Genomic DNA, 24,456 nt, shown 5'->3' with positions numbered 1-24,456 from the left:
TTCAAAATTTTAACTGTTGCTATTTTTGTGCGGTAATTTACGATCAGTAAAATTCGCTTAATAAAATAATGATTACATATTCTGGTCAAATTCCAATCCCAAAAAATGCAGACTAGGATTAATTCGAATCTAGTCTGTATCCCTCTCGATTATGATTATATAATTGTTACAAAGATTCGTAATTTACAAGCAAATTTAGCGGTTACAAACAGTAGCTGTTGAAATTTTGAAGCTAACGTAACAATTCAACTAATATTGCTCATAAAATATTTATTTTTAACTATTTTTATATGTTAAATTAATCAAAAGCAGGTCACCAATTTCAATCGAAACAGTTGTTTTTCATTTGATAGGTGACAGCAGCAGCTAAAGTTGAATGACGTTTCTTATTCAGTACAAAAAATACTGTGCTCCCTCTCTCTCTGCGTAATTATTTTCAATATTTTCTAGGAGGGATATTTTTACTCATCAAATTTTATTCTTACCCCTTTACTGGTTATGGGCAAGAGTGACTAAGGTGTTTGACTAACTGAAAATTTAGTTTAAAGGATCCCCCTTTAAACTAATTCTTTTAGGCCTGCTGGAAGAACTTAAGGCCCGTTTACACGAAGCAAGTGCTTTAGTTGGTAACTTAATTTTAACTTACCGATTCTCCTTGAAAGTGTCCACACGTAAGTGGTAAATAGATGCTCATTGGATAATTTTTGCGGTGCATTTAGCGGATTGCAATGATGGAGTCCCGCTCAAACACTGAGCGGCCTCCTCATATCCGTCCAGTCACTTATAAGCGACAACCTTTATTGCGATTCCGAAGATGGCCTTTCGGACTAATTCCGGATGACTTTTGGATGAACGACTTACGAAGTGAACGGTCAGGAGTTCTTTAGGGAAAGGGTTCTCAAACTGCGCACCGCAGCGCCCTAGTGCGCCTCCAACCTTTGTCAGGGTCCGGTGGAGCTCACGGATAAGCATTGAATAGGAAACAGGGGTGCCGCTGGTTGGAAAAAGTTTGAGAACCCCTGCTTTGAGGATGTAACACATGGCTCAACCCATGGCGGCCAGATGTGGCCCATGACCTCAAACCTAATTTAGTAAAAATATACTTTTAGCGGTTCATTTTTAGATCACTCAAGTTACCCGCAGTACAGTTTCAGAACACTTAAGCGTCCTGCGGTACATTTTCAGATCACGTAAGTGTCCCGAGGCATATTTACAGATCATCGCGGCGCATTTCGAGATCACTTGAGTCACACTGGAAAAATTTGTGGATGACTTTTAAGTGACCCGTGACACAGTTACAGATCACAAAAGCGGCCCGCGGCATATTTTCAGATCATTTTATTAGTATCTCACGGCACATTTACAGACCACTTTAATATCCCACGACACATTCACAGACTACTCAAGTGAGCCACGGAACATTTAAAGATCATTTAAGTGCCCCACGGCACAGTTACATATCACTTGAGTGACCCGTCGCTCATTTACAGATCACTTAAGTGGCCTACGACACCTAACCAAATCAATGAAGTGGCCCACACTTTCCTAAAGGTTGGTCATCCTTGGCGTAACAAAATGTTCCCTCAAAGTGTGCGTCGCCAATCAAGGCCGTAGCGTGCCTTTTCGGGGCCCCAGTGCAGACTTTTTCATTGGAGGCCCCTTAAAAGGTTATTATATTATGCAAAATATGTGTACATTTTTTGTGGGGAATCGCATTTGGTTCGGCGGACCTGACCACGACCTCCTATATAACCAGATAATATAACGGCACTCGGCGCGTATATACGACCTCCTATATAACGGTTATATAGGAGGTCGTGACCTGGGGCCAGTGCACCGGTTGCCAGCCTAGTTACTTGCATGTCGACAACCATTGTCAGGGCCGTCGCGGCGAGCTGTTGATCTTGATTTGTGCGCCTATTTAGGTTTTGAAGCGGTTCTTTTATATAGGAAAATAAAAACAAACTATTCTGGAAGGCCGCAGAGAACCATGAATTGGGCAAGAGAGCCACGGGTGACAGACGTTTCAGAACCATTGGTATATGAAAACGTTCTCAAAATGAGCGTAGGCGCTCTCTAAAAGAACGGAGTACGTTTCCGCTCAGATTGAGAGCGTATCCATGGGAACAGTCATTTTGATAACGGAGGCGTTTCCGCTCATTTACAGCCAATAGAAGGCATTTAAAAAGAACCGGGTCTTTTGAAGAGACATTTATTCCGCTCACGGTTCTTCAAACCAGACGTTTGCAAAAGCTTGGGAGCTTCTAGGGAGCGATGGAAGTGAAAGAGCCGTGGTTCTTTTTTCAAGATCCATCGCTCACGTGCTCTTTGAAAAGAGCTGTCTCTTTTACGAACGAAACGACTTATTACGTACGAATTGTGCGAAATAAACTAATTTCATACCATTCGTACGCCAGCAAAATGCGGCAACGGGAATTGCAGGAAATTATGGAAATACAATAAAACCTCTCTTTTGCGGACAACGGAGGGACAAATAAAAATTTATCCATTAAAGAGGGGAGGACCGTTAATCAGGGGTTTGAAACGCATACTTTTATTATACAAGGGGAAATTACTATTTGGCCATAAAAGAGGGGTGTCCGTCAAGGGGGCTTTTACTGTACCTTGTATATGCAGTCGATGCAGCTTATAACGTTCCCATTTAGAACGTTTTCTCGCTTAGTACGACTTATTTTTATGGTCCCAGCTCTAATTTGGGGCACGAATATAAAATAATAAATGAAAAAAAGATATCCTTTTTAAAGTGTTTTCCCACTTGCAATGCTTTTTATGACGGTTTTTTGGAAGACATTATAAGCGGGAACCACTGTATATGACTTTTTAAGAAGGGTTGGTGGATGTAACACCGATGGTGATGAATTATTGTAGATTTTGCAAACATTCCTTCGAATGATTTAAATAACTTGAGAGAGTTATAACAGAAAAAAAAAGCCAAGTTTTTTCTTGTCGGAAATCCGAGCTCAATATCCTCGAACTGTGAACACGTATCCCTGACTTCTAGGGCACCGATTAACTAGAATACACGCTCGCATAGGATGCTAGCTTTCTGGGAATGCCTTCACTTCCTTGATTAAGAACGAATCTAGTGAAAACGAGGCTCCTCGAGTGCGCCTTCGGACATGGCTACCTAATTTGCCCACCTGCTCTGACACAGATAAGTCCCTCAAACTTAGTGCCGCCCCTCCAATTTGACCGGCAGCCAATGTTGCTGCTACGCTCGGACCAACTAACGCGGTCGATGCAGAATCAGATCCTTTTCTTCGTTTTGGAATAAAGGAAGATTCGAATGGTTGCTACATTACCAGATTCCGCGTCCGAACGTAGAGACTAGCCTTTCAAAGTCAGGCGCCGTGATTCCATATTTCACGCGTTATGACGGACTTTGACAATCGAAATCGCCCAAGCGTCTGCATGTATATTATTTCGACATCTATATACTAGAGTATAGAATTTGGCCCTCGGACAACATAAACAAGGTAGTTAACGCCCCTTATACCGACCTGCCAAGGAAGGAGACCTACCACCATGGGTTAACTCCCTTGCTTTCAATGTCGAAAAATCATCCATGCAATTCACGCGAACCCGCGGCTCGTCGGTTAAGTGGTTTCTCGCTAAAAAATAAGAAACCGGAATCGCCGGCAGTTACACATACACCGAAAGGCATATCCCAAGACTACGCTTTTATATAGTATATTTTTTCAAGTTAAACAATGGATATTAGCAACAATTGTTTGAGTTCTTTTGTAAAAAAAAAAGTACACTTTGGTCACTAAACAATGTCAGTGAGAACTCGACTATTACATCAACAAAGTACAATTCACAATCATTCTAAAAGTATGGGCACTAGCCGACAACTGGGTATTTTTCTCAATGAAATATGATCACGAAATATTTTTGCGGTTTTTTTTGTAGACAACTTTTCTCGAACAACAAAGTGAAATTTTTCACAAAACTGTATTTATATTTCTTTATTTTTCTTCATTAGAGCCAGTTCATTTTACTTCCAGGTGAAAACATTTTCCTAATAAAAAAAATCTAATATTATTGGTGGGGAGATTAAAAAACCATACATAGGTTTAAAAAACAGGTCCTCCTTTTTTATGTTATTTCAAGCGTCCTCCTACGTTTCGGAAAATTCACCGTTTTACCCTCCTTTCCAGGTTTCCGGAATAATAATTTTCCTCTCGTAGGAATTTTTCTTTTTCACTTTGAAACATATATCTCTTCATTGATATGAGTGTTTTTGTGGGGTTTTTTCTATTGATCGATAGCAGTCGAAATTCCCAGATATTTTTTTGTTTTGCGTTTCTTCCGCGATACTGTTTTAGTTGGGAAAAACTAAGGCGACACTGGGAAAAACTACTGTTGTGGCCGATTTTATTGGTCAAAACATTGGCGACATCTATTGTGAAAATTGGGAAAAGTGACGTCACTAAGAGTGAGCGCGCAGACGTCCTCTTTTCTTAGTTTTCGAATCAGGTCAGATCACTCAAGTAGCCCGTGACACATTTTCAGATCACTACTCAAGTAGCCCGTGACACATTTTCAGATCACTACTCAAGTAGCCCGTGACACATTTTCAGATCACTACTCAAGTAGCCCGTGACACATTTTCAGATCACTTAAGTGACCAGCGACACAGTTTCAAAACACTTATAATGGCACATTTCCGTGGCACATTTAGAGATCCCTTGAGTGGCATGTGGCACTGTTTTGGACCACTTAAGTGCCCCCCAATGTAGTTCTACACCACTCAAGCTACCCGAAGCATATTTCCAGATTACTTAAGTGATCCGCGATATAATTACGGATCACTTGACTGACGCATGGCACGCAACATATTTCTAGAGCAATTGAAGAAATAGAGCCCGTACACATTTCCCGATTCACATTACTAAAGTGGCTCTATAGAGGACTTATCAATAGGGAGAATGTTCGTTCAGGTGCCCACAAACTAGGGAAAGTTTTCTTGTTTTTGGCACACCCAGTACGATGTCATTAATAATATTTCATATTTTTATAAAGGGTGCTGTTGATGACGTAAACATCATTTAAATCCCACCCCGGTCATCAAAAGCAACATCATCTATAGCAGAAGGCCTCCGTGCGAAACTATGAGGCCACTAAAGAAGGTTATCTCACCTATAGCCACTAGAATAAGGTAGGAAAGTATCCTAGAATAAGGTCCTCTTATACAGACGCCTTAATCTCACCTATAGTTATTTGATGCACCATCTTTTTTGAATATATCCAATGGCTACTACAAACCAGATATGTACCTCATCCATACTCCTCTGCGGAACTTCTAACGAATTGGTACATGTTGGAATGTGCGTGTACGTATAGTGAACCTTCCGTAAAGTTTGTTTCTGTGTAATGCTTGTTATGTGTAATGCTGCTATCTGCAATCAATTTTTTTAAACTATGAGTTTTTTCTCAACTTGTAGTGAGTGAAGTGTAATGAATGAGTAATTGTAACGTTGTAGGCCTGTTGCTCTCTGCGGCGAGACTTTTTTAACGGCTCGCATTCACGCCTCGAAGTTGGGAACCGCAGAAAACCATCTTATCCGATCACCACTGCGGCGACGGAGGGGTTTGAACCATATCCAATGGCTGTAGGTGACATTACCTTCTTTAGTGACGTCACGAGCCTCGCACGGAGGCCTTCTGCTCTATATATTAATGGTGTTGTCAAAAGTCAGCAAACCCGACCCTCTTTCCCGCTATCGATGCTGACGAAATACTTGAATGACCCCTCTCTCCCCAACTGGGTATTTTTCTCGGTAAAATATGGTCACTAGATATATTTACTTGGGTTTTTTTTTTCTTTTCAGACAATGTACTTTGGTAACTCGATCTGGCAACACTGTTCAAAATGAGTATGGACGAGCCGGCGAGGAGGAGGTAGTTTTGATTGTAATGTTTGTGTACTGTGCGACGGTAAACTCTCGCGAGCAACAAAGTGCAATTTTTCACCGAACTCTATTTATATTTCTTTATTTTTGCTTCATTAGAGCCAGTTCATTTTGTGCCTCGAAGGTGAACATTTTCGTAATTTAAGAAAAAAAAATCTTATATTATTGGGGGGGGGGGGCATTAAAAAGTAAATTTTACCGTAAATTTTCATTCTATTAACATAAATAGTATGTGAAGTATTGGAATTTAATGCGAATATGAAATTTCTCGTTAGAATTGTTTTAGTTGCATTTTAGTTCATGGACTCGATATTAAGTTTATTTAAAAGAGTTTTAAACATGCAATAAAATGTGTAAAATTACACCAATTAATGTGCATGTAGTTTGATTTTTAGTTTCAGTACATTTTGTGCGGAGGCATATTTACTAGGGGCGGCTAGACAATAGCCCAGGGCGGCAACTTTAAGGTCTGACTGGGGGAAAATTAGACAAAATGGAAGAAATGGTTGCTGAATTTGTATAATCCTGCATCCCACAGGTGGCATAACCATAAACCTACCTTTGCCTAGAGCAGAAGTTTTCAATCTTTTCCTAGTCGCGAGTACCGATCATCAAGGGAAGAGCACTTTCACGGCAGGTTTGATACGCGAATGGATGAAATCGGGATGATTTCAGTCCTTGAATGTGATTCATACAAGGTGTTCATTCGGAATGCTGATCAAATGCTCACGAGCATCGATCACTCTGAGTGCATCAGAGCACCATGATGAAGATGCCTATCCTAGAGAGTAAGGGGCAAGGTCAGTGAGTGACCAAAACTGTCGCCTAGAGAGAATGCGAACATGTGAGTCACCAAAACTGTGTGCATGCATGTGAGTGACCTAGAGAGCAAGAGACCGAATCAATTTGTAACCAGCAGTGTGTAAAAGCATGCGAGTGACATAGTGGCCTAAAGCAGTGTTCCCCAACATTCTTTGACTCACGAAACCTTTTTTTAGTTCACAATTTCTATGGTGGAAGTCCGGTTAGTCTTTTTTTTTACATGCAGTTGAAGTCGGTTGCAATGACAACTCTGTGAAAATGTCATTAATGGACATTTTGACTATGAAGAATGCTAATGGACCTCGGATATAACTATTCATTTTTTGACGTTATTCAGCTTTATCATAATTAAGGTGGTAATATGACGTACATGACTTTTTTTCTCATTAAAAACACCCTTTCTTTTCAACAAAGCTTATTTTAATTCATAACCCTTACTAAAATAAGGGGAACAGATGTGTGTGTGCAGTAATTATAACAAATATTAAAATCTCACATAATTGCCATGTTCAGTGCCATCTTAATGCATGGGCTCAGTCCGAGGGCCTTAAATGCAAAAAGGTTCTTGTGAAAATGAGATCTGGCCAAATTTTCGACAGTAATGAAATTGGGCAGCAGGTATTTTTTCTCTCTGGCCAAGTAAGGGAGCACTAAAAAATCACTTTGCCCGTGAGTCTGTTAAAATGGTACTGGCGGTGTTTAACCCCCCCCCCCCCCCCCGTAAAATATATTTTAAATCACCACAGACTTGATATAGCATTATATTTCTTGCCAATGGTTATTTATAAGGAATTGCGCCGATATGTCTGATAATTAGCAAAATTTTAGCAAGAATTAACAATTTATGATTTCAATTTCTGGCATTTTTCATGGTGAAATATAGTCACCCTGAATATAAAAACAATTTCATACACGCTACTTGATTGCATCTGAAAAGATTTTTCATACTTAAAAGGTCTTGAAAATGTTGACCTTGGTTGTAATGACACCTCAGCTATAGCAACAAAATCTCGTAGAATCTTCAATGTCATTATAATCAAGTTTAACTGTATATATCAAATTCACTGATTTATTTTATTTTCACCGAGTAGCCTCAGAGCCTCTGGGAAATGTACATAGAGCCCTGGGTGAGAGCTGCTGGCCTAGAGAGAGTGAGGGATCAAGTCAGTTAGCACCAAGATTGTATGTAAGCATACGAATGACAAAAATAGTGTGAAGGCATGTAAGATATCAAAAGAAAGGCCTGAAAAGCAAGGGACAAGGTCAGAGACCAAGAATGTGCCAAAGCATACAAGCGATGGATTGACTTGACTGACGGGAAAAAAGCGTATTTACAAGAATGGGGGAAAGCTAAGTGGGCTCTATTACAGCACAGAAGGTTCGGAGGGACAATAAATTTGAGGAATGAGTGATGATGAAAATAAAATAAAAAAAGGGGCAGGTGGGAAAACTAAATCTGCCTCTGATTGTGTAATTTATTATCTCCAGGTAATATAATGGGAAAAGTAATAATATTAAGGATTCCCTAAACTAAACCTGTTACTGAACAGGGCTTAGATTTCAAGGCACTGGATGAAGAGCAATGAAAAGCATGATAAAGAACGCAGGCAAAGAAACATGGGAACACAACCAATGGAGATCACATTTCTGCCGCCGGAAGTTTGTTCTGCCACCAAGGGTTTAGGGCACCAATGCCTTGGTGAGATCTTCATTGGTCTGCGTCCTGCACTGGCATTTAGGGTGTTACAGGCAGGTACTGTTCCAATGCCATTCATGGTTTTTACGGTGTGTCAATCACTTAGCAATACACGAAAGTGAGTGTTGCTATTTGATTTTTTTTTAATTTTTGTAGGGTTTTATTTTATTCTTTATTCTCTGAGCACATACTCTGCAACATTGTCTCAAATTTAATTTGCATTCATTGATTTTTGCTGTCATTTGGGGCTCGTTCACCAGTTATTTTATGATTGCATTGTATAGCAAAACCTCTCTTAACAATCAGCTTTCCGAGATGGTCACCCCTCCTTACGGCCACATAATAATTTTCATTTTTAAATAATAAAAGTATGCCTATTCATTTGAAAACCTCAGGTTTTTTTACTATGTGGTTCCCCTTGAGCCAATTTGCAATCACAGTAAAACAAGTGCCATTTTTAATTTCCTGTAACCCATCTGTTAATGCAGCCAGCAGACAGACATGACCGCTGACTGCCCAGAGAGAATGGAGCCAGCAGAAAAAGACGAATCCAGATTAAAACAGTGACTTACTCATGTAATTTACAGTGACATCTTAATAAAAGGAGCCAATGTGCCAACAAGTTGTATTGGGGCAAAAATAATTGAAGACTAGTTTATTCTGAAATTATTTATAATTTTTGTTTAATTTTTTATCGATTATCAATATTGATTGGTTCTGAAATCTATTTTACTCTAGAATTATTTGTCCGTCTTTTAATGTTTTCAGCAATTTTCCAAAAGTGGTTGGCAGGCCACATCAAACAGATCCGAGGGCCAAACATGGTCCCTGCAGACCATTCTTGGAAAACCCTGATTTAAGCACTTCTAATACACCTTGCGGCTTCAGTGCTTTTCCTCAAATTTTATTTTACACTTTTCAACTTATTTTGCATATTTATGCTTCATTTTATTTTGTTTTTTCACACTTTAAAAAATTCTAATTTTTTCAGATAATGAAGTCACCTTGTGATATTTGTTCTCCACGTCATTGTGCTTGTCCGAGGCAAAGTCCATCTGTCTATACTCGTCCAGTAGATTTTGTCAAAAACGAGGAATCGCCAATGAAGTTGCGACAGAACGTGACACCAGACAGAAAATATCTCTCCAGGCTCTCCCCGCTGAAGACAATCAGGGATTCTCCTTGTTCCAAAAGTTGTAGCTTTGTCTCCACTCCACTTAGAAGCTACAGGATGCCAACTAATCCTTTTGACGTTGAAGTTGATAGTTTGCAAACATCTTCATTTTCACCTTCAATATTTGCCATGACAAAAAAGGAATCTGAAAGAGTAATATTTGTTCATGTGACACTTTTTTCACTGTTTCATTTACTGGGGGACTAGAAAGAAAGTGGTAGTACATACATATAGCAAGACAAATATTAAAAAAATTTTGACAGTAGCAAAATTTCATTGGCACCCAGCATGTTTTCCCTGACAAAATCGTTCTAGAATTAGAATAGTATATTCTTAGATTTGTCCAGGTAAAGGGATCCCCTTTCATGCTGGCAGACATGCTGACATAATTTCAGATACTATTTTCCGTATATATACTATACAGTACTATACAGTACTAAAATACTATACAGTATTTTCCTGCACATAATCTGCATCCAAAATTAGAAAGAAAATAAACAACATGTAATCCTCAAGATTTAAAAATAAACACTCCTTGTGTTTCAATAATCTATCTGTTGGTATGCTAATTAATGAAATTTATTTATGAAACAATAGTATTTACACAAAACAAAATTTGCCGCTCAAACTAAAATCTTCACATTCAGACTTATGTGAATCAGGATTAAATAAGCGCAACAGTTCCTCATCCAATTCAAAAGAATCCATGTAATCAAGAGGATTTTCAGAATTACTGAAGTCCACAAGTTTTGTGAATTCAGCATAGGAGGCTTTGTGCAAATTTGTCTTTTGTGTAGGAATGAATTCCTTCAGTAAATACACTTTTCCCAATAGGCTCTACCTTTGCTTTTAACCGACCTGTTTATTCTATAATTTAAAGACTGCAACTTCTTATTCAAACCTCCGGTTATAGACTGGAAGATAAGCACACCATAATTTTTGCAGGCATCTTTTACGTTTTCTTGAATATGAGCTTTCATTGAGACTGCTGCTAATATTTGCCACCTACAGTTGTGCAGTTTCGAATAGCTAACTTTTTCTTCTCATAAACTGGTACTACCAAGTGGGACGGCCTTTCAACTTTTCAATCTTCATCTCGTGAGCCTTTGTCTTTAAACAAATCTTTATAGTTGAAATTGGTGTTCCTTTTTCTTTTCTTGATATAGTCAAGCAATGTAATTGGTCTTCCAATGACGCCTAAAATGTATTTTCATGACGGGAAGATCTTTGTTTTTTGTCTCTACTTTTTTCAAATTTTTCTTTATTCTTCCTTCAAAGTCAGATGTTGGACTCCTCTATTTTTCGATTTCCAATTTCTTCAGCTTTTTGTTCCTTGTAATTTTTAACTGAACAGTGTTTTTTAAACACTCTTTTTTGTCATTTTCAGAATAGGAAGGAAAAGTAACTGCTGCTTTGTCTTTTCAAATACACTTCTCACTCAGACAATATGCACATGTGTTGGTGTATAAAACTCTGACAGTCTTGTCCACTGATCAGTGATTTCAAAGGTCTTTCTGATTGGGTGAGATATAAAGCAGCTGCAGAAAAAAAATATTTATCACTTGACTGGCTGTCTCATCTATTATCGGCTGATGACATCATTATTTTCTGTGGATTGTCTGCAGCGGTAGATAATCCACATTTTTTTTTATGTTTAACTACTTTTTTTTTATAATACACAGATTATACGAAAGAGAATACAATATTTATGTGCAGTCTTCAGATTTCAGTTACCTTACATAAAAAATGATTGGGTGCCAATGTCTATTTTTCTTTAGTTGTCATGGCAACCTGGGGCTTGGGATTTGTCGAGCCTTGCATATAGACCTACGTCAGACCCTGATATAACAAATTCCTTGATTCAACAGATTTTTTTTCTAAGCTTCTGTGTGTATATTTGTATCAATTTTTTTTTTCTGATACAATGATTTTGAAAACTTTGATTGTGAAACTTTAATATAATGATACACTGTGGACCAAAAAAAATAGTTATATTAAAAGATTCAGTCGGCAGCAAATTTATGCCATTGTTGGCATTTCTTCTGAATTGATGTTCTTAATACGTATCACCATAAATTACATTTGTAAGTATTCATTTGCAACGTAAAAATTGCAATTGATCAATAAAATTCAGTCAGTTGTTCCAGCCGCTGGGGGGGGGGGGTCGAATGGCCATAGTGATGGACTCGAGGATCCGGGTTCGGACCCCACCGTCACCACAGTGGTGGTCGGCTGAAGATGGGTTTTCTGTGGTTCCCAACTTCAAGGCGCGAATGCAAGCCGATCTCCCCGTTAAAAAGTCTTGCAATAGAGAGCAACAGGTCTACAACAATAAAATTAGTCAGTCATTACACTTCAGCCATAGTGAGAAAAATTTGTGGCTGATGGCAGCACGACACATAACAAGCATTACACAGAAACAAACTTCACGTCAGGTTCACAACACACACACATATTCCAACATGTACCAATTCTTTAGAAGTTCTGCAGAGAAATATAGATGAGGTGCATGTGTGGTTTAGTAGTAGTCAATTGTTCCACACTGTAAAGTGGTTTACCGAACAGCACTTTTGTGTACTACACAAAAAGAAGCTTTAAGTGCAACTTCATTGTCACTTTCAGAGGGTAGATAGTACAAAATAACTGTGGTATTAAACACCCTCAAAAGAACATGAACTAGTGATTAATTTAAAAATATAGTGAAGGTGATTTTGATTGAAATATAAAAGATGTTTTACCAGTTTCAAAATTTCCTTAAAAAATATTTTATGCCAGTATTTTACTATGATAAATCCCTCTATATAGGGGAATTTAACATAGTTAAATGCATGGTTGTATAAAGGGGAGTTGAACATTAGAATATAAGCAATTCCAGCAAGATTTCAAAAATATTGTTGAGCAGCGATTTATCATTGTATCGGGTATTGTTTCTCTGTATAGTTATGTAATCCTGTGATTAGTTTGGATTAGTGGGAGTTATACTTGCATTTTCATGTCTCTCACATTGTTTTGATACATATGCAATGTAATCAGATTATTTTTGGATGTTTGATTATTTTTTATTTTCTTGAATCTTTAGAGTTCATTTCGCTGGTCAATCGAGCAGTTAGCTGTGTTGAAACCAGCAGATATCGATGAGACGTCTCAACAAGATATACAGTTAGTTCAATAAGTTCAATACATATTTTTGTAATATATTTCGAATGCACAGGATATCCTAGTAGTGTATGTAGCATCACGTTTCTGTAGATTTCAATCATTGAGATATGGATTGTAGTATGAATAGGGGGAGTTTGAATATAGTATCGTTACGAGTTGTAATCTGTAGACAATGTTGCTGTGTATTTGCATACGTAAGGGGGGGGGAGTGGGGTTCTAAACCCCTTCAAGCCTTTATCATACTGTTATTTGGCAGAAAAACTTAACCCCCCCCCCCCCCCCCACAAGAAAAACGATGTGATACTCCTCCTTCCTAGAGAAAATTCTGCGCATGCCTATGTTGCTGTGTTCAGAGAACCTGATATTGCATACCAAAATGTTTTCAACTATATTAGAATCTGTAGAAACCTAACATTGTGTACTCATTGCGGAATGCACCCTTCCTGTGAAATTTGTTATGAATACTCTATTCTGGAAGAGTGTTAGAAATATTTGTGATTCACCAAAGTGTTCTGTCATAGCTTGTTACATTAGTGATGATTGATTAATGTCTTATTTTCTAGAAGTTAATTTTGATTAATTTTGAATGGAGCACAAAATGCACATGATTTATTGTTTAGATTTTTCTTGTGTATATATTAACTCTTAGAGTGCTCAAATGGTGAAAAATAACTATGATTGGTTTTTTTTCTTCTTTTCCCTTAGTGTTGATTGGGAGAAAGAAGCAAAAGCTCAAAAGGCTATTGACACATTCTTTTCTAAAAATCATATAGTTCCTTCGCCTTGGGCTCCAACTATCAAGTACATGTCATTTTCTCCGAATTTGGCATCAACTGCATGTAAGTGAATTTATCTTTGAGCTTTATTTGTTTTTGCATTCATAAATATTGATTTACATAAGTGCCAATGCTTCTGATTTTCCCCAGAAGCCTTCCGATTTTTGTGCCCCTATTAAAATATTCCAGTTAGAGACCAAATTTTTCCGATTTTTTATATCTTTATAGAAAAGCTTTTGAAAATCCCCAAATCGTGCTTTGCAATAATAAAAAGTTTCTTAAAATCCCCCCCCCCCCCCCAGTCCTTGCAATACTAGGCTGACCCTTTTTCCTTGAGAAGAGTACAAAAAATTGGAATTAAAAAACCGGAGAAATCTATTGTTGCCAAAAATGAGCAGAGTTGCCAATTACTAAAATCAGTAATGGCAGGAAATATACCGTTACTGCAAATCACAGTGGATCAAAATTAATTCTACCGAAAAAAGCATTACACATATGTAAGATATAATATTTATACTCGTAATATAATTTATAGTCATAGAGTAGTTTTATCCTTGATTTTGGTGAAGAATAAAAATTCAAGTGTATTTGTTGAAAATATAGGGAAAACAGGATATTTTTAAAAAAAGGGACGTCCATAATTAAGAAAAATACAGGAAATGTCGTGGGAAAACAAGTTACTTATATATGGTCAGCTTACATAACCCCCCCCCCCCCAAATCGTTTTTCCTTTTTATTTTTATGACTTTTTTTGGTGGCAGAATATTTTATCATATGAAAAACTAGATTTTTCAAGTTTGGAAAATGGCAACTTTAAATTTGAAAGTAGTATGATCTGCATCTTAAATTTATGGTTTAAAACAGGTGCACAACCTTTTCAGACTACAAGCCAGATACAGGAATGGCAACAGCTTGGATGGGGAGGGGGAACACAATTTGATGCTCTTAATGTGTTGTGTGCATTGTGGTACTTTTCTGAAAGGCACCTTTTGGTGGCTAGATAGAACTTGATTGGTTGCATATGAAGGTTCTGGTACCACTCCTGCTTTTGGCCAGTTGTTGCCATCCTTCCAGAGGACAAGGAGAAATATGTTGAGAAGAAACCCATAACACAAGATTTGTAGGGGGAAGAAAAATTAGTAAAATATTTTGTTAATTTTGGTTTCAATTGTGAAATGCAATGAGTTCATGAAATTTATGTTACTTCTATTTCAAATCTTTCTTTTGTAAAAGAAATATTGATACAAAATGTTATATAATTTTTTAAATATTTGTTGTTATAAATTGTTTTGTTTTTTAATTCAGATCAGTGTTCGAAAGACTTCCACAGATCTCCCGATGCTGGTGAAAATGATTGTGATGGTTCCATGGCTGGAAAAACCAGTATGTTTCAATCTAGTCGTCTTTCATAACTTTAAAATATTCTAATTTCATTTATTCTTACACCACCTGAAAAAATATTGTAATTTTTTGGGTATAATCCACACAGTATATACAGTATGTTTAAAAATTCCTAATTTCTTAGTGCGATTAAAGACTACTGATATTTTCTGTGGCTTTTTTTTTCCGAGAGGGTGGGATAGAATTTTTTTTCAATTTGTATAAAAATTCAATTCTATATGTAAAGATGTTATAGATGTTAATACAGGGGTGACCAACCTTTTTACAAGCTATGAAACTTAAAACCATTTTTGTATATGGTAGATATATGTTTAGTTTTTCATTTACCTTTAGAGTTTCCCCTCATCCAATTGTGAAGTTGTTTATCTCAGCCTTCGGTCGGTATTAATTTGTCTTGCGAAGGTTTCAACAGCTGGCTGATGCGAAGTTGTATTCAGGAATTCAACTGCCTTTGTGTGGAATCGAATTCGCGTCTTCTCACTTACTGGATCAGCATGCTAGACTTACACTACAAAGCAGGGTTTAAGCTAAATAAAAAATTCCTTTAGCAAAAAAGAAAAAATGGGGGAAAAAACTTTAGCAAAATGCTACAATGCTAATAATTTATGGTTGGATATCTTCTCGTTTCATACCTCCTGTACGCATTTTTGCGAAAGTGGCTACTACTACTTTTGCATTCTAAGATTTTCTTTCACATTTTGCGAAAAATGCGACTGTAGCTTAAACCCTGCTACAAAGGCAACAAACTTCAATGTTTCCTAAGAGCTTGTGCGCGTGCTGCTGAACGAGACTGTACGTGAATGGTTGAACCTAACTCAAAGCTCACAATTGCTGACACTGCCACCAGATGGCAACTTCTTAAGGATGTCACTCTCCATTATCCATGCAAAGATGTCAACAGCTGGCTGATGCAAAGATAAATTTAGTATTTGTCTTTTTTTACAGTGCTTTCAATTATGCAGAAACTGATACACGTGTCTTTTTTTTTCACATTCATTAGTTTGTATGTTTTATGAAAGTCACTTTGAATTCGGGCTAAAACAAATTAAAGGATTCAGCTAACAAATATGGTTGTGGGACAAATTATCTTCATTAGCCGGGTATCACTGTATTGGTAAATAAAATATGCACATGTATGGATAATGAAGTGCAATTTTTTTAAATTAAGAAAATTTAATTGTGCAGATTATATTGCAGGAATATATTATTGATAGTATAATAACTGATGCACAATAAATTTTTTAATGTTTCTTGTTTTATGTAGCTTCCACACAAACTATGATAACAATCCCACCTAACTTGGATTTGATGTCATTATTAGGTGAGCTTCTGTTTTTCTTTTTATCCATTCTGTATGTATAGATTCAAAATTGTATGTCCAAAAACAGCTTATGAGCTGATAATATACTATATTAAGATATAAAAACTTCAACCATTATTTCTTTAAATCTACAAATTAAATTGACAAGACTTAAAAAATTACTTTTTTTCTTTCAGGACCTTTCTGTACTTACCAATCAGAATGTAGAAATGACTCGGCCAACAGTTCTGGAAGTGATGTAGATATGCTTAGCACTTCATCTCTGCGAAGAAAGCTATTCATGAATGACAATGTTGATGTCCCACCTCTTTATGAAAATAAGTATGTTTTTTTCGTTTTTTTTTTTACTTTTGAATTTAATGGAGTACTTAAATGTAGATTTGATAAGTATGTGATCAATAATGTAGTCAATTTTATTTCAGTAATGTAGAACCTAGATTACCCAACATTATAAATATGAGCAATTGCATCAAATTTCCAATAATAGAATATGCATCAATTTTTGAAGTTCAGTGGCACCTAATTACAGTGGAACTCCGTTTATACGACTCTTATTTATATGGCATTTAGGTCTGGCCTTGATTCTTCTCTATACATGTTAAAATTAAAATGTCATTTATCCATAGCGCAAAACTTCAATTACATGACTTTTTCATTCTTCTATCCATAATTTTGGGAAAATTGTCATTTGAGGAGGAACACTTTTGCCTACCCTCAAATTGCCATACAGAAGTGTGGCCACACAGAAGTCTTTCTGCATGCCATTTGTGGGAGTTACTTAGTTGGAACATGTAAATTTTATTTAAAGCCTATCTAAGATGTTTGTTTTTGAATCTGCTAATGCAAGAGCAGACTGAACTCTTTCTTTGGTCATACCCTCTGGATAATAATTTATCTTAAAAACTTTACTGTGTTGAATTGACATTCACAGTATGCCATAGGTACCAATACTTCGGATTTATTTGGAAGCCTTCTGATTTTTCGACCCTATTAAAACCTAAATATCTATGAAACCTTATTCTTCCTATGTTTTGTATCTTTATAAAAAAAATATATATATCCAGAAATTGTGCTTTTCAAAAGTGAATCCCCCCCCCCCCCAGCCCTCCCAATCCTAAACTGACCATGTTTCCTGGAGAAAAGCACAAAATATTGGAATTCAAAAATGGAAAATCATTAGTTTTTGCTTAAAATTAGTTTGCCACTTACTGCTAAAATCGACAGTGGCAGGAAATGAAGCGCTATTGCAAATCGCAACGAATTAGCATGAATTCTACACACAAAAAACTGTCTAGCAGGACAAATGTCAGTTAAATTTTCATATTTATAGTCACGATTATCACAATATGATTTATAAGTTCAAAAATAATTTCAATACTTGATTTGAAGAATGAAAATTCAAGTAGGTTTTGTCGGAAATACAGGGGAAAAACAGGAAATCTTAAAAAAAAGTTGGGTCAGCCATAATTACAGGAAAATATGGGAATGTCCTGAGAAAACAATTTTTATGGTTACACTATGCAGTCCCTAGGAAAAATCCAAATTTTTCTCCCTATTTTTTGTATGGCATTGTTTCTTTGGCATCAAAATATTTCCTCATGAGACAAACTGCAGATTTTTCATATATGGAATCGGCACTTATGGTATGTCTAACATTAAAATTTTTTGCAGTTCCAGCTTTTAATTTGAAGTTACAAATCATTCCATATTGGTTGAGAGCATGTCATGTTAGAGCTTCAGATAGTTTTTTTTTACTCCAACGCCTGTCTTTGACTAGCATTATTAATTGTATTTTGAGGAAAATACAATTAATAAAGGAATTTTTAAGTGCCTGAAGTTTCGGCTTGAATATTTCTTTTTTCTCTCTTCATTGGCATGGGTTATTTTAGTCGTCGTCCTCCTTTCCGCTTTTAGCTGTTTATAGATGAAGTAAAATCATGGATAATATATTATGTTAGTATTGATAATTGAATTTTTTTTTAAATATTTGTTTTGTTTATTGTTTGTTTTTTTCAATTGATGTTATCAGATATGAAGAAGATGATAATAACAATGACGATCGGAAGTGTTTCACACCTGACAAGAAAACTTTCCAAATACTTACTACACCTGCTTCTGTAGGTTTCAACTCTCAATATTGTTTGTTATAATTCTTTGTTTTTCCTTAAAGTTGCCCTTTGATGGTTCCAGATATTGGTCTGTTAGCATGCCTATTCAATTATTTTGTCTGCAATTTTCTTTTCCAGGATCATTTTTCATCAAGTCCTATCACTCCAAGAAATTTCAGCTTGTCTATGAACTACCCCAGAAGTTCTATGTCCTCACCTAATATTTCTCCAATTCGAGCTTCATCTGTCAAGTCAGATGGTTCAAGTAAGTTGTCAGATTTTCTTATGGTGTTAATCAGGAGAAAAATGTAGGTTGGGTGTAAAGATACAGACCAGTTCTCAGTTTTTATATGCCAAGGAGCGGATTATAATTTTTTGTCAAGATAGTGGGTATCGATGCCAAAATTTATTATGAAAAAAGTTCATTGAGGTTTGCCATACTTTTTAGATTGTTGCATGAGTGCATGTTGGCATCGCTTTGCAAACCATTAAAATTAAATTTTAAAACCATTTAAATGTTTGACATATATATAAATTACACAAGTTTGTAGCATGTATCTTTAAGACATAGGCTAACTACTCAAAAAAGACTAACCTGGTTTCCTATCAAACAATTATAATTCTTCTGTTCAATGCTCACAATGCATTGCCATAATTATCAGAAACAAACAAATATAGTCACTTTGATGTCTATGTTAAAGTGGTCGTCTGCCTACTGAAAGCTTATGTATTTTCAGGGCTGTTGACAAAGACCTTAAAATATATGGCTTTTACAGCTACATGAATGATGAATGCCAGAACTTTGCCAATGGACTTATCCCGCTACTTTAACGGCTACAATATCTATAAAACATGATTTTAGTTACGTATTTATGCTGCCTACCAAAATAAATTATGATTCAAGTCGATATTAAAATATTATTCTAATTTGAAGCTGCACAGTGTGTAAATGAAATACTATACTTTAATAATATATACTTTTTGATTAAAAAAGATACTGAATAATCGAGGTCAAACCTAAACTTATGAATGCGAAAGTCATATAAATGAGTTATATGAACAAGGTTTCACTATAAAGTGAATTTGGGAATTCTCTATAAATGCTATTTTTCACTCTTAACTCTTGAAGTGTCTAAAATGTTGGGTATTTGGAAACTTCACCCTGCATTAATGTGATACTTAACCTTTTCAGTGCCTCATTATGAAAAAAAAGTTAAATAATTATCATGACAATTTTTTTGTGGGTCATTTCAGCTCTACTTAAGGCCTAAAAATATTTTTTTTCAAAAATATTAATTGGTACATAACAATTTAATTAACCTTGTACTTGAAAGTTGAATGAGCACTATACATTTACAATTTTAAAAAAAACACCAATTCAGGTATGTTAAATAATACAATTGGATGATTATTTTACCACAAAGCGCCATAATTTTTATACATTTGTTTGGAAACATGGACATGAATTTAATCCTTAAATACAGTGCAGAAAGGTAGCTTTTCTATTTCTAGATTTTGTGCATGGAGAAAATTACAAAAAATATATATATGGAGCTAAACTTAGGTATAACTGCACCAAGTATAATGGGGCACTAGGGTTCCCCCGATAAAAACAAATTATTTTTTGTATAAAAAAAGCCTTGAATTCTATGCCCTAATTGCTGATTTAATAGATGTTGCACTAACATACATTTGCCGCCCCCCCCCCCAGCTTTAGAAAACACACTAGAAATGGTATATATATGTATACAAATATATTCATACATTGAATACATGTTCTTTGCTCTTTCCCTGGAAAAAGTTAAAATGGTGGCCCTGCCAATATAAATATTGTTGGACTTGTTTTGAAACAAAAAGTGAAAAAGTCTAGAGCCTCTTCTTTTTTTTTTTTTTACCAAAACTTATTAAATCTTTGAAAGGATAAAAATGTGTAAATTATTAAGCAACATCATGCAAGTTGGAAACACATAATAAATGCATGCATTTATTGCGCAAGAAACAATCTTGTCAAAAGAATGTTTTTAATTTAATAGAGACACTCATTAAAAATTTTAGATATAATTAAAAAGATGATGAAATGAAATAAATATCGTAATTTCGGAAGAAGAACAGTAGGTTGAAGTCTCATATAGATGCTGTCAAAATCTTGAAAGAACTGCAGTATTTTGCTTTACAAGCATAATGACTCTGCATGTTTAGTATGATCTCTGAAACAAAACTGTTAACCAAAAGTTAGGCAGCAAAGGGTTTGAATTGCATACAGAAAACTCTTATTGACTATTGGAAAAAATGAATATTTATGGAGTACTGTTTTTATTTTTTACTCCCTATTCAGTGATGTAAATAGTTAATTTATGTAGTGTTAAAGTAAGTTTGTATATTTATTTATATAAGTAATGTATCGTATCAAGTGATAAATATTATATTTAGTAAATATAATTAAAGAATAAATAAAATATACATAATGTTTCATTAATTTTTAAGTTATTTTATTTTCAATTAATTTATTTTTATTTCATTTCAATTAATTTATTTTTATTTCATTTCAATTAATTTATTTTTATTTCATTTCAATTAATTTATTTTTATTTCATTTCAATTAATTTATTTTTATTTCATTTCAATTACAAACGAGATCATTACATAATTTTACACATGTCAATTGAACCTTTATTAAGCAGAAACCTGTGTTTAACAGAAAAAAATCTTGGTCCCTTGCGATTTCGTCAAAGAAAGGGTTTACTGTATAGTCTTTGTACTGTATGATAGCAAACATTATTACATTTGGGGTGAGAAGTGTAAGAATATAGATTACACAAGTCCCTCCCTTCTGGAAGAACTTGTGTAAGTAATATATGCACACATCTGTAACATTTTAAAGGTTTTATTTGTGAAAATTATAAATGTTTTAAGTGCAAGAAGGGCACGTATATAGAAAGTACATTTGTCTGGCTTAGCTCCCAAAAAAATGACTGGTGCCTAAATTCTTTTCATACTTGTCTAGCCCAGCACTGAGTATGGTTAATGTTCACATAATTTCATGGAAAGCCTTTTCAAATTTAGGGATTATTGTTTTTTTTTTTTTTTTTGCAGGGCATTCATTGGTCGATGAAGATGATGTGTTTTTGCAAAAATGTGATAAAGGTATCAATCAATTCCATTTAGTAAATAGTTATTTCAACGCTGATGGTATGTTGATAAAATGTGCTATTTTTTTAATTTTTTTTTTTTTTTTTTTTTTGGTTTTTTTTCTGAGTATGGTCAAATGCTAAGCACAGAAGGATAACAGGAAATACCTAATTGATTTAGTGCAATATATCCAGTTAGTTAGCAAACTTTTTACTGAAATTTTTTATTCGATTGACTTCTAAAATTTTTTATCGGTATTAGCAATTGATTAATCAGACCAGCCTTAGTTTTTTTTTCAATTTAAAGAAGGGTTATAAATTATGAAAACACTATTCACCATTAAATTTGTTTCTGTTTTTCATTGCTATCAATTTCTTTCAGAAAATGTATTGTCTTCACTATGGTGAAGCAACTCTTGAATCAGTGTAGAATGAATTGCTGATGAATCACATTCATGTTGAGAGCGAATCCAAAGAATTTTCTTTCCACCCTTTCCCCTTCTCCGTACTCCAGGTTGAATCATCTCTTTAAAAGAATCATAATGAGCTGCTTTTCATTTCGTTTGCCACTCAGTTCACACTGAAGTGCCGGAAAAAGTGGTACAGATGAGAGCGTTTACCAATAAGGGAGAAATGCAACCAATTAATGTACCTCGATACGGTTAACAGCACCTATATCAGACAACAGGTAGCTAGGAAAGTTGTTTGATTGGTTTCTGCTGCTAAAATGGCAAAGGAAGTTGCTACCATGTGGCTCCAGAAACACTTCTGACTAAAACATTCTCCATAGGTCACTTAAATTCCCAGACATGAATAGTATATGAGCACCTTTCAACATGCAGTACAAAATCACCTCACACCGTTATGAAATTGTGGACTGCCTTGAGAATCATGGTGTTAATTGCCTTCATGACTTTTTTTAATCTGAACATTTCATGAATTTTTGCCAAGTAATGTGATGCTGATATTTTCTTTTTCTTTCAGAGAAACCTTCGTCTCCAGAGCTAAAGATTCAAGATGCCGAAAATAATATGCAGTGCCAATCAATGATTTCAAAGTCAATGTGTGATAATGGAGCAAGTTCCTTTTGTAGCACCGAGGTGGAGTTTTATGATCCTGGGACTGCGATGAACCCAGATGATGATGGTGCAGAGAATCAAACGTCGCTTCCAGACTCCAGTTCAACGAACCGTGACACTGGATACCTCACAGGAAGTTTGAGCTCGGCTCAGTCGATGAATTTTCAGCAGACATCAGGTTGTGGACAGGTGCGAACTACTCCAGTCATGGAATTGCTAGGAAGTTGCGCCATAACCAAGATGCAACAACAGAGTAATGCGAACGACTCGGGAGAGTCTTCAGGGATAGAGGACACGTCAGCAATGAGTGTGTGTTATAGCGCCGATGCTATGAACCCATGTACTAATGAATTTAATTTCGGACCTTGGCATCCTAATAAGTATTCCACTCCAACTAAAATTGATCATCAATAATTTTTATTTCTTTGAGTGCTATATCAATGCAATTTAATGCTGAGTACTTATTTATTACTGCCGTTTGTTTTTACGCTATGACTGAATGTATGAGGGGGGAAAAATAATGTAACCATTGAGTCTCACATTATCGGTTCCAATTCTGATTTTATTTGTGTTTGAAGATTGAAAAGATGCATGTTAATTTATGTTTATTTTTCTTATCAAGACTGCGATTTCTGTCATTGTGGAAAAGCGAGTTTCAATTCTTTTTATTTGATGAGACAATTGGTTTATGAGAATCAAACATATCAAATGATAACTGCCATTTTAATCTTATTTTTGTTTAAATGAAATTTCTATGATGTCTAGATGATTTTATATATTTTTTGTAATAAATTACTGACACATTTTGAAAATGTCTCGATTTTGCAATGATCGCATAAAATGCACATTTATCATAAGTTTGGTTAATTTTTTTATATTCACTTTGTACTTCATACCCGTTGGAGCTTGGTCATTATCAGTAATATTACAGCAAGTTTGCGGGGATGATTACAATAATGCTCAAAATTTTAAGTGTGATCTGTTTTATACCAAAATAAATTTGATATACACCAATATATTTTCGTTTTTTTAACTGGATGAGGATGCCAAAAATAGGTTTCTATAAAGGTTTCTTGTTTGGTTCATTTTCTAAAAAAGCGATCGTGTAAGCATCAGAAGGCTATAGCTCGAGTTTAGTGAATGGGGGGTTCAACTGAATTTACTTTTGTTTCATGACTGCGAGTAGTGTTTCTCAAAGTGTGTGTGCATTGCAGTGAGCTGGAGACATTGATTTGCGTACCTATTCATGTGTTGAAGTGTTTTTTCATTGGTGGAAATATTCAATAAATTATTCTGGTGGGGCTGCAAATGAGCCATAATTTTACAAGGGAGCCACGGGGGTGACAAAACTCTGAGAACGATCATGGGGGGGGGGTAAAACTATAAATCTTGCCTATAAAGTGAGGGACAAGGGCAGTGAGTGAACTAGTTTGCAAACATATGAGTGAGTAAAAAAGTGACCTAGAGAGCAAAGGATTATGTCAAAGCGACCAAAATATTAACCTAGAGCAGCGGTTCTCAACCGGTGCACTTCCCAGAGGCTCCACGGCCACTGGAGGATAATAAAATCAATGAATTTGATAAAGAAAAAAAAAGGCCTAAAGGGTGTACCGCCATATAAATAATATAATAAAAAGGGCTTGAGTTAAACAGGGCTCCTCCATGAAAATTATACTCTGAAGAAGGTTGAGAACTGCTGACCTAGAGCCCCAAAGCAGAATGTGCTAAAATGTGCGCCGTACGTCGCAGAACAACCAGTGCTGTTGCAGAACAATCTGGAAGAATTTTAAGTGTAGAAAAACGCTATTATGTATATGCAAATTTTTACCGCAGAGCATTTTCAGTCAGCTGAGGGC

General features: G+C 35.6%; 1 protein-coding gene across 1 annotated transcript; it reads left to right on the top strand.

Annotated features, from left to right (window-relative positions):
* The first annotated feature begins 5,899 nt into the window (after positions 1-5,899).
* On the top strand, positions 5,900-23,614 carry bora (aurora kinase A activator-like protein bora). The gene is made up of 11 exons (XM_089255150.1): positions 5,900-6,060; positions 9,446-9,781; positions 12,708-12,787; positions 13,493-13,626; positions 14,869-14,946; positions 16,229-16,285; positions 16,462-16,606; positions 18,315-18,402; positions 18,532-18,658; positions 21,487-21,537; positions 22,506-23,614. The coding sequence occupies exons 1-11, from the start codon at positions 5,941-5,943 to the stop codon at positions 23,012-23,014; spliced, it is 1,725 nt and encodes a 574-aa protein (XP_089111276.1). The 5' UTR covers positions 5,900-5,940; the 3' UTR covers positions 23,015-23,614.
* Positions 23,615-24,456: the final 842 nt, after the last annotated feature.

Source organism: Pholcus phalangioides, unplaced genomic scaffold (assembly GCF_987345545.1).
Source record: "Pholcus phalangioides strain wild (caught in Gottingen) unplaced genomic scaffold, Ppha-v1.0 ptg000042l_1, whole genome shotgun sequence".
Taxonomy (NCBI): Eukaryota; Metazoa; Arthropoda; class Arachnida; order Araneae; family Pholcidae; genus Pholcus; species Pholcus phalangioides.
This window is presented reverse-complemented; position numbering and strand designations above follow the sequence as displayed.